Raw genomic sequence first — 11,472 nt, 5'->3', positions numbered from 1 at the left:
TCATGTTTGGAAGGACACATAGTTACTGATTGTGCTGATAAAATGTGGCTGTGGAGCAGATGGTACCGGCCCTTTAAGGCTCTGTGTGTCCGGTCTGCAGGGCTGCTACTCGGCCTTGGTGGAATACTTTGAGACGTACATCTACGCCGCAGGAGCGCTGACCATCGGCGTGATCAGCATCGAAGTAACTCAGAGTTTTATGTTTCCTTCTAACATCTGGACACAAACAGCTGCTGAAAATATATCACATTTCATCTCCAAGATAGATAGATAGATAGATAGATAGATAGATAGATAGATAGATAGATAGATAGATAGATAGATAGATAGATAGATAGATAGATAGAAAGAATATACGCTGTTGATTTTACCGAGGTGCTCGGCGGAATCTCAAAGAATCGAACATTTCTGCCTAATTTAATCGAACAAAACAACACGGACTGCCGGTGCTTCCTTACAGAAACAAACAATGTCGCTTTGTTTTCTCCCTCAGCTGTGCTGCCTTTCTCCCCCTGCCTCTGCCAGCCGTCTGACCGCGTCTGGGTTCTGTATCCTTCCTTTGTTTGGCGAGATTCTCGCACTGAACAAGCAGCAGTGCCTGCCGCCGCGGCCCGCCAATTCCTCCTGCTTCTCTTTCCTCCGAGTTATTCTCCTGGCGTCAAATATCACACACACACACACACACACACACACACACACACACACACACGCATGTTCAAACTCACACCTCAAAAACAATTTCACTGGTATAACTGGTTGCTTTCTTCGCATGTTCCTCGCCAATTACCAACGACTGAAAAGAGAAACTGCTAATTATCTTGTTGAGCGGCCAATTCTCAGGACAAGTCGGGGCTTGTTGCAAAAAAAAAAAAAAATAAATAAATAAAAGATCCCGTTGAGTAAATTGGATGACTAGAGATGCTGATGAGTTGAGACAAGTTGGAAAAAAAGAAAGTGGTGATGTTAATGTGAATAAATTCAGGTGCTGTCAAATATAGTTAGCTTGTTTCATTTGTCAGGAGCTGGCATTCAGAACGATTAGGAAGTCTTGCGGATGAGGAGCAGATTTCCCGTGACGCAGGTTTTATGTAATATTCTGGCATTCAACAGGCTTATGGAAACCTATTAAATCATTCTATTTTACCCATGATCAGTTTGTGGAAAAATTTAATGCCCGATATGAACCTAACAACCATGTTTTTTTTAACTGTGAGAGGAAGACGGAGTACCTGCAGAGAACCCACACAGGCACAAGGAGAACAACAGACTCCAATCCAGGACCTTCTTGATGCAAAGCAACAAGGGCTGCAGCCATTTTCTATCACATTAGGCATATTAAATCTAAAGATAGCGCTAAAAACAGTTAAGAATGAATAAACACTATCTGTAAAATAAGACACAAAAACACAATTTCTGGTGAGGAATAATGGAGTGTTCCAGTTGAACTGGGGAAAAACATAAACTGAAATGCCCTCTGAAGTCAGATTTCCCACTGGGGAAACTGGGAGCAACTCCGACTACTCCCACTGGTAAGGAGGACTTTCTTGTTTAACTTAATGCAAAACTATAAATCAAGGAAACTGTGTAAATATGTCTCAACTCTTGCTTTTTTATTTATTTATTCTGTTCCCACCCAGTAAACGTGTGGCTTCTTTCTTTCTTAAATTCATGTCTTTGTCAAAAAAAAGCCTTGTTTTTATATTACTGTGTATAATAATTACCCCATTTTATCTTCTGTTTCTGCATGTTTATGTGATGCCTTGTCAGATTTTTGCATCTGTATAGTGTTTGTAAATCTTAAATAGATTTTTCTTTTTTTAAAAACAGGCGGTTTTCCGTTTCAATATGGCCGCTCCTCGCATCAACAGTCGTGAGGTGTGGCGGAACTGGAAACGTGTCTATTTACAAATGTAAAGGCGCATCTCAGATTAATATTATATGTAACGCCTGCAATTCTAAGCTGAACAAATTAAAAGCGGCGCTTGCTTATGAAAAATAAAGCTTAGAGTTATGTTTGCAAGAGCTGCAAACGATGTTTATGGGCTTCGCCATGTTGAAATCCGACTTCCTCACTAGAACACTGTTTAACCTCAGCCAGGACTGAAGGAAGTTTGACCCTTTTGAAAATCAGTAGAAATTAGTGAAGTGTGTATGAGACCTCACCTCTGAGGTGTTCATGTGCACCAAAATATATTACATTTTCATGATTCAGGCTGAAATTTCATGTTTTTGCCACCATAAAAGCAATAAAGGTTAACTTTCAGAACCGATTATCAGTTTTATAAGCTTCCATATTGTTGGCTGGAGTAATTTAATACCCAAACAGTTTACTCACAATGTTTATGAAGGAAATGGGATAGGACAAACAGAGTATCTGTCACAGTCAAAACAAGTTAAGAAATACATCCTCAAAACGTCCACAGTATTTAAAAAAGGGAAAGCAGCAGGTGCTGCTAGTAGTGTGTGTTTCATTAACCTTTTTGGTCATCAGTGTGAACATCTCGGTGTGACCATACTTCTGTATTCGATATCGTTCTGTCGAATGGAAAACATTTAATTCATTTGGTATTTTCCCAGGAGTATTTTAGCCAATGTTTAGACAGTAATAAATCGTGATGTTCACAACAGAACAATTTAAAAATTCATACACAAGTTTTGGTTGTTCAGAGAGAGAAATCTCATTTTCTCTAAAAGGAATTCAGCAGCAAAACTTAGGCAGGTAGTTCTGTCTGTGAATCTGGAAAACCTTGAATAGGCAAAACAAAAACGATGCAGGATATCAGCACATGGCTTTTATTTTAACTATCAAGTATAGCAATAGAAGAGCAATAGTTTATCTGACTTGTAGCCACAGAATTTGTCCCATCACGCACTGATGATACGATCATGAACTCCTAAATATGCTGGAGTCGGCCATGCGGGTACCATGCACCCAACAGTCATCCCAAACCGGCTCTGCAGCAGAACGACGATTCCAAACACACAAGAAAATCCAGAATGGTTGAAAATGAAAAAAGATCAGAGACGTTGCAATGATCCGGTCACAATGTGGACCTCAGTTTGGCTGAAATGCTGTAGTGGGATCTTAAGGAAACAGAAACAAATGTAGCGATGCAGTGAAGAATCATAAGGATAAAACTGTTTAAAGCTCTCGCCGCTACGGATGGTTCTCCGAGCAGGTAATTAATAGGATGTGTTAGTTTCTCTCATGAGTTTAAGAAACGGTTCGAACCGAAATGCTGCCCTCTGGTGCTGAACATGAGATTTGCTTATCAAGTTTTGAACGTAAACCGAAACTTCTTGTACATTTAATTATTTAATTATCACGCGTTAAATTATTCCAAAAGGGTTTTACACATACGCACAACACAAGTACTACCAAACATATTTGTGTTTTTATATAGTCCACTGTAAATTTTGCTTTTCTCGTTTAATATTTTAAAACTGTTTAGTGAAACCAAAATGTTATGTCTTTATTTATTTGTTTCGGTTTTTCACTTTCATTTTATGCTGGTTTTCTTTTTCTTTTTCTTTTTTTTTTAACAATCCCTTTCACAAGCAAATGACGATCTGGATGATTTTACCTTAAAATGCTTAGTACTAAAAAAAAAGGGATGATCATTACACCGCATTTTTGACAAAAAGTTATATAAAAAAGTATTTATTTTGCAATATGGACAAAGCACATTTGTTATTTTTTTATCTAGTCAATCTTAAAATGTCATTCATGAAAAAATGTTGATAAATAAATAAATAAACTGACTAATTAATTAATTACAAATAAATTTGTGTTTATCCTACTCTGACCCTCTAAATGTAATCGATTTTGAAGGTGTGTAAAATCTGTCCTCATGACTGAATTGAACTTATTTGAAGGATCGTATTTCAAGGATTGATCAGCAAAGTCGCCAAACCAGTCTGTTTGTGGATTAATAAAGTTAAGTCTAAATATAATATAATTATGGGCTGATTTTAAATGACACATCAAGAACCTAACACATTTTCTAGTCCATTGTCCACTACAGATTAGGAGGATTTGTGTGATTAATATTGGACGTTGTATGCATTATTATCCTTCCTAAAACTCCTATATGTGACGGACGGTAGAGGGCGCTGGTAGATCCGCTCACAAACTACGTTAAGGTATTATATTTTCGATAGAGTCATATTCGTAATTCCTCCTCTTTCTCTTTCCGCTGCTGCAACACAGACGTACATTCTTAATTTCGCGAACGGTTAACATTTATTTTTTTAAGCTAGTTATTGACACTTTGTGACGTTGGCCCTTTAAGGGAACTGAGCGCCGCCTTCCACTGAGCATGCGCGCAGAGGGTGAGCAACATCCCCAGTGAAAAACAACAACAATCAGAACAGCAAGGCTGGAAACGGAGATGGCCCCGTGAAAACGCAATACTTATACAATTGAAACAATTCCAGTCCCGTTGCTGCTATTTTACCAGAAACTTTATATGTCGACTGTGTCGAGCCCATGAACCTGGCCAGTCTGAGCGGGGATGCTGGCGGAAGCCAGCTTCTCTTCGCCAACTTTAACCAGGACAACACGTAAGGCTGGGCCAGGGAGCGAGTCCGGGGATGCAGCGGCCTGTGGGAGCTTTCAGGCTAGCGGACGTTAGCTCAGTTTGTAGTTGCCAAGGCTGGGTGACATGTGTTTATGTGAAACATTCAGGACGGGGTTTCTCACTGTAAAATTGAAAGCAGCAGCCAGGTTGTTAAGGAAAACATCCATATAGGATTTTAATTCACTGGAGACTAGCTTAGCTTGTTAGCTAACGTGATGCTGTAATATCGGGGCTAACTTTAGCCACAATACATCGAAGTTAGCCTCCACAGGGATTACTAGGGTGTCTAGATTAAGGCTACAGATGTTATTCTCTACCCGTAAGCTAACGTACGTAAAGTTATAATTATGTGGCGTGTTTCAGTCGCTCTGATGATGAATGACCAACATTTTCAGGAGCTGTTAGATCTAGTCTTGAAACCCGAAAATGCTCACGACATTTGCATTCGTTCATATTAGGAAATGGGAGAACTGTCAGCGGAGGGTTGTTCGGCTGAATTAGCAGCGGACACGCACGGGTGATATTGCAAAACCGCCTCAGTCGGGTGACAAATGTCGCAGTGTGACCGCTAACTCAGGCGTATCCAGTGACACGGAGACAGTGGAGCTCCATGCAGCCTCTGTGCGCCGCTGATGCAACGCTCGGTCACTTACTGCTGTCTGTCCTCCTCCCGCTGTTCCTGCAGGTCCTTGGCTGTTGGCACCAAATCAGGATACAAGTTTTTCTCCTTGTCCTCTGTGGACAAATTGGAGCAGATATATGAATGTAGTAAGTATTGTGAGAACTCTATTCTTTCTCCCCCCCCCCCATCCAGGCAGTATTTCCCAGCAGGTCATCACTCATCATACTGCTGCTCAGTCACATGCTAGAGTCGTTGTATGTCATGCAGTTTGTCTAGACAGAATTGAATCACCTACCCATTAGTAGTTTGTTTATTTTAACTAAAATATTAAATATCTTGTAAATCTACGCTTTAACATCAGGTATTTCCCTTCTTATTAGATTTAAATTGCATTATATTCATATATTCATTCCTTTTATGTTTAGCAAAAGTATTTCCACCTTTTTACATCACAACCAAAACGTCCACTGAATTTTTCAGAGTTTAGGTGATAAACCAACATAGTGTAGAAACGTCACACTCGATTTTACTTTATTCCTACTACAAAATAAATATTTTTAAATATCTTGTGCGTAAGCCCCATTCACTCTGACGCCACTAAATAAAGTCCAGTTCATCTAAACGCTAACTCTGAAGAAGCAGTTTTCCCACACTAAGGGTTGTTCTCATTTCCATTGCCACGCGACGGAGCGGGCGCCGTGCGGTGTAAAGCACTTTGAAATGCCTTGCTGCTGAAATGTGCTATACAAATAAAATTTGATTGATTGATTGATGTTTTTTCTTTGCGTCCGTCTCTGCAGCCGACACGGAGGACGTGTGCATCGTGGAGCGCCTGTTCTCCAGCAGCCTGGTGGCCATCGTGAGTCTGAAGGCGCCCAGGAAGCTCAAAGTCTGTCACTTCAAGAAGGGAACTGAGATCTGCAACTACTCTTATTCAAACACCATACTGGCTGTGAAACTGAACAGACAGGTAGGGGGAAATAAAAAATAACAATACGGTTAGTTTAGTTTTGTTTTTGGGGGGGGGTTTTTGTCGGATCTTGTTGACGTCGCACTTGTCTCCCCCGCAGAGGCTGATTGTGTGTCTGGAAGAGTCGCTTTACATTCACAACATCAGAGACATGAAAGTGCTGCACACTATCCGAGAGACTCCGCCCAACCCGTCAGGTCGGTTCGCACAAGCTGGATTCAAAACTCATCGATTCAGTTTGCAGGTGGAGCGAAAATGGATCGGTTCTCCTCCATTAGAAGTTTACGAGAATCTGTTGGAACCAGGAAGTGACGTGTAATTTAGGTTGCTGCTAAAAAGCCACTTTTGGAGTTAGGGACACAAATAGATGAATACATTATCTTCAGATTGCTAAAGGGACTTCTCTACCCTCTGATCCACTGTCAGAATCTTCCCCCACAATGTTTTTCTTTATTAAACTTTTTCCTTTCACTAAACTTTCTATTGACGTACTTGCATGCAGAACTCTGCAAACTGTCCACGTCAGGCCATAACACTGAAGTAACATCTCTGAATTGATTTCTTTATTATTATTATTACTATTATTATTATTATTATTGCTCTTAAGAAATATTCAAGTTTTAGTGAAACTGAATGTTGGATATTTTAAAGCATTTTTGGTCCAGGTTTTTGTTCAAATATCTTAGTAAATTTGAAATGAGACAAAATTAACTCAGAAGTAACTTTTCAGGAAAATAATAGGAGCTTGTCTTTAGTCAATAATTCCTTAATGTTGATGAAAAACTACTAGTTATTTGTAAATTAATCTGCCAGTGCAACAAGACATTTCCCACTCATAATATCAAGACGTAGCCTTAGAAATTAAACCAAAACTACTCAGTAAGATTTTCTGTTTTTGCAGGTTTAGATTTAAACTTAAAACCTGCTTCCAGTTTTTCCGTAGTTCATTGTATTTACTTATTTTTTCTGCTTCTCTGCAGGACTGTGTGCTCTCTCCATCAGCAACGATAACTGTTACCTGGCGTATCCGGGCAGCGCCACGATAGGGGAGGTCCAGGTGTTTGACACGGTCAACCTGGTAGGGGGAACCGACCCGGCTCGGGCAGTTTGTTTTATTATGGCTGAAATATTTACACACACTTCTTATCTGTAACGCTGGCAAGCCTAGACGGCATCCGTTTGGTTCGGGTCTCTTTTTTTTTGGTCAGCCTAAAGTAAACACAGGCGTGTTTTGTTTTCCTCAGAGGGCGGCCAACATGATTCCGGCTCACGACAGCCCCTTAGCGGCGTTGGCGTTCGACGCCAGCGGCACCAAGCTGGCCACGGCTTCAGAGAAGGTAATTTGTCTGACGCGTCGGGGTGGACAGACGGACAGAGGGAGGCCTTGTGTGTTCGCTTCCTTCTTATCTCAGCCTGCGCCTCGTGCGTTTCACTTCCCCGTCAGGGCACGGTCATCCGCGTCTTCTCCATCCCAGAGGGACAGAAGCTGTTTGAGTTCCGGCGAGGCGTCAAGAGGTTAGAGCACGACTGAGACGCCCGAGCGTCCTGCTGGTTGGGAAGTGAAAGAGGAGTCGAGCCCAGGCTGTGTTTCTGCGTCTGCGCACGTTTCCATTTGCTGAATGTGTGTGTTTTGTGCTTTGTCGCTCTCAGGTGTGTGAGCATCTGTTCGCTGGCGTTCAGCATGGAAGGCCTGTATCTTTCTGCCTCGAGCAACACAGAGACGGTCCACATTTTCAAATTAGAGACGCAGAAAGAGAAGTATGTGTAAGTGCCCTTTTTTCTCTCTCTTTTCTCTCTTTTTTTTTTCACCATTCAGTTAATTTTACAGCCACACACGTCAGAAAGATGATTAGTAGTCTTTATTATTTTTTATTTTTCTACAGGTAGAATCTTAAACCTGTCATGTGCATCTCTTCCCATTCCCCCTCAGTGAACTCTTTGGTGGTCTTTACTAAATTTGCACATGTGGAAACTCGTGTTTATCCTCATTCTTTCCAAAACTAAGTCCAGCTCAGTCACAATGAATGGAAAGCATCTCCAAACATCAATTTTCAAATTGTCTCGCCTCGTTTTACTTTGACTAGTCTTTTCCCGCACATAAGGATGTTTTGATCGTTGAAGCTCTGGTTTGTATGTTTTGGGCCGTCGTGCTGCTGAACGATGACTTTTTGCCTCAGTTCCAAGTTTTTTGCAGTGTCTGACACGAAACGTGATGCTGTCAAGTAAAATAAAAAAGAAAATCACAGATAACATAAAATCCTTATCGATTATAGCAAAAAAAATTCAAATAAACATTTTTGCAACAAACTGTAAACATACCTCGTGTTCTCTGTTTTGTTTTTTGTTCCCCCTCCAGGCCGGCTGAGGAGCCGACGACATGGGGGGGTTACTTGGGGAAGGTGCTGATGGCGTCCACCACCTACCTGCCTTCACAGGTCACAGAAATGTTAACCCAGGGACGAGCTTTCGCCACCGTACGCCTGCCCTTCTGCGGACACAAAAACATCTGCGCCTTAGCCGTGTGAGCACAAACGAAAGTTTCATCTTCACCCTGTTTTAGCTGCTTTGACATCAAATCTGATCGGTTGCTATAATTAAAAAAAAAAAAAAAAGCGCCTGTAAAAGTAGACTGACTTCCTTTTCTGATCCGCCTGATAGTGTAAGAGCTGAAATGCAAACGAGCAGGGAAATGACCCAACTACTCTGTGTGTGTGTGTGCGTGTGCGTGTGTGAGCTGCAGCAGAATGCTCAGCGGGTTTCTGACGAGTTTCCGTTTTCTAAACCAGGATTCAGAAGATTCCCAGGCTGCTGGTGGCAGCGGCTGACGGATATTTATACCTGTACAACTTGGACCCTCAGGAGGGGGGGGAATGCACGCTCATGAAGCAGCACAGGTGAAACAGAAAGGCTGTCACCTCCAGCAGACTGTCAGAGTTTTGTTTTCTGTTTATTTTTTTTAAACATTTTTCTGTTTCTTTTTCAGGCTTGACAGCAGTGCTGAACCTCCCAATGAGATCCTGGAGCAGGGCTCACATGATCGCCCTCTTGTGGCCCAAACCTACAGTGCCGCTGTCAGTAAAGGTAATTTAGAAATCTGCAAAACAGAATCAACAAACGTCCCTTTAACTCTATGAAACTACAAATTTAAAGCATTTTTTGCATTGAAAGACAGAAAATCATTCAACCTTAATCATATGAGTTGAGCCGTCACAGCTGTGCTTCTTGTACTTTTATGCTTGAAGCACAAATACGCACACAAAAAGTTTTGGTGATCTATATAACGTTGTTTTTCACACTGTGAGATTTAGAAAAATCCCACCTTTTTCTAGAACATGTGTTCATTTATTTTCCACTGCTTTTCCTACAGTTCAAATGATTCGTCACGATTAATCGATTTATTGGAATGATCGTTAACTAATTTAGTAATTGATTCATCGCTAACTGGAGCATAGAGAATCAAAAAAGGCCACTTGTTGAAATATTAACACAATCAGAGCAGCAATTAACTCAAAACTTTACTAAAAAAAATTACATTTTGCATTCGAGATGAAAAAAAAACTGTAAATTTGTTCTACCTTATTAAGCACGCCTTGCTATTTAATTATTAATCTGCTAATTCAATAAATAATCAACAGTTCAGTCCTCTGCTGTATTGTTTTTGTTAAAAGTTGATCATTTTTACTAAAAATGATCAAATGATCACTAAATGAATGCTGTGTTGTTGCATTTTAGATATTTTCCTATGTAAAAAAATGAATTGAATTATTCATTTGCATCTCTTAATGTATTTCTAATATTGTATTAAAAACGCCTTAAATAAAAAAATACTTCCAAATCCGCTGAATTAAAAAAAACAAAATAGAAAAAAGAATTCTTATCCGATTGCACAGGGTAACTTCAAAATGTGCAACGCTGTTTGTCTCACTTGTCCCGATTGCGTCCGATTCCCTCGTCTCCTAGGTTACTGCGAAGAGCAGGGCGCGGTGGGAGGGGCGGGGCTGGAGGAGGACCTGAACGACCTGCGCCTGGAGGAGGAGAACGAGCAGCCGCCGCTCATCCTGGAAACCGACTGACCCCGACAGAACCCCAAAACCCCCCTCCCGACGTTCAGAGGCCTCCTCTGGTGCTGCTGTGAAAACACCAGACACGACGAGGGGCAGGGACGGGATCAAAGGCTGGGGGAGGCGTTCAAGGACCTGCCTTTCAGTCTGTCTGTCTGTGCATTGTTCTGTCCACATACCAATCAGTTTACTGTCCTGCTCCCCCTCCCCCCCGCCCTCTCTCCACCATGCCTCCGTCCCCTTTAGTTTGCCTGTGCGGGTCAGAATGTGGAGCTTTTTGCATGTACATGTGCCAACTGCTACGAAGCAGAGCAAAGACAAACCATGCTTCATTGTGAAAATGAGCCCCCCCACCCTGTGAGCGTGGTCAAACAGAAAGAGTTAAAAGAAAAAAAAACACAATGTAGCCGTGTCTCATTTGGTGGACACGTATATAAATGCACTGTGTACAATGAAAGTGATTGTGTAAGTGCCTCTCTGTTCTTTTTCTGTTTTTATTTCTGTTTGGAAGAGGAGGACATTTCTAAAAATCCATCGTCAGCAGGCCGACGTTTCCTTATCGTCTGGCGCGGCGTCCGTCGGGTTTACCAATTTTTTTTTTTCTTAAAAAGGAAGATTTGGAAACTTCCAACTTGAGACGTTTGTGTGCTTAGCTGAGACTTAACGTGTGTGTGTGTGTGTGTGTGTGTGTGTGTGTTTGTTGGGCATGTACAATAGCAAAACATCTACCCTCTTTCCATCATCCAAGCTTCTTCTCTTCTGCACACATCGGTTGATTCCTCTTTTCTTTGTTTTTTTAAATGACTGATGATATTGATGGTTTTATAAACGAGAAAAAAAACCTTCTTAGCTAATCAAACCCAATGATGTGTCGTGCGTATGCGAACATGCATGGTGTCGTTGACGTGCTACTGTGCCCATCCATCGCAGACATACGAGCGGAGAAAGACAGAACGGACTCTCCTCCTTCTCCTTCATCCTAATCTGTATATCTATACCTTACTAGATGTGGTCAGATTATACCGCCCTCTCTTCCCCCAGTCGGCCCTCGCTGGGGAGGTAGGGAGGGGTGAAAGTGGATGTTTGACCATAAGATGGGAAACGGTGGACTGAAACTTTGATCTGAAGGTCGGGCTGAGCCTCGTCATCCGGTCCAGGATGCTGCATGATTCCCAGTTTAATCCTTTAGCGGTCCCACCCCGCTCTGCCAAGGATTAGCCCCGGGATTATGGAGCAGCA

At 41.6% G+C, this 11,472-nt stretch overlaps 1 protein-coding gene and 1 long non-coding RNA gene across 3 annotated transcripts; one reads left to right on the top strand and one right to left on the bottom strand.

The window, feature by feature from the left end:
• The first annotated feature begins 4,320 nt into the window (after window positions 1-4,320).
• Window positions 4,321-10,687, top strand: wipi2 (WD repeat domain, phosphoinositide interacting 2). 2 transcript variants are annotated; one of them, XM_015047460.1, is made up of 12 exons: window positions 4,321-4,563; window positions 5,266-5,348; window positions 6,003-6,172; window positions 6,273-6,369; window positions 7,153-7,250; window positions 7,417-7,509; window positions 7,617-7,687; window positions 7,823-7,930; window positions 8,529-8,693; window positions 8,959-9,066; window positions 9,156-9,253; window positions 10,133-10,687. In XM_015047460.1, the coding sequence occupies exons 1-12, from the start codon at window positions 4,490-4,492 to the stop codon at window positions 10,243-10,245; spliced, it is 1,278 nt and encodes a 425-aa protein (XP_014902946.1). In that variant the 5' UTR covers window positions 4,321-4,489; the 3' UTR covers window positions 10,246-10,687. The 2 variants fall into 2 exon arrangements, with proteins under 2 accessions (XP_014902946.1, XP_014902945.1); XM_015047459.1 differs by having other exon boundaries at window positions 4,322-4,563; window positions 7,823-7,936.
• Window positions 8,014-8,577, bottom strand: LOC106956546 (uncharacterized). Its single transcript, XR_001426791.1, has 2 exons — window positions 8,492-8,577; window positions 8,014-8,387 (listed from the first exon to the last, which is right to left on the bottom strand). It is a non-coding gene; the product is annotated as an uncharacterized LOC106956546 (long non-coding RNA).
• Window positions 10,688-11,472: the final 785 nt, after the last annotated feature.

This window comes from Poecilia latipinna, unplaced genomic scaffold, assembly GCF_001443285.1.
Source record: "Poecilia latipinna isolate Pla-1442-1.1 unplaced genomic scaffold, P_latipinna-1.0 Scaffold827, whole genome shotgun sequence".
NCBI lineage: Eukaryota > Metazoa > Chordata > Actinopteri > Cyprinodontiformes > Poeciliidae > Poecilia > Poecilia latipinna.
The sequence above is the reverse complement of the archived record's forward strand: the minus strand, read 5'-3'. Positions and strand labels throughout refer to the sequence as shown.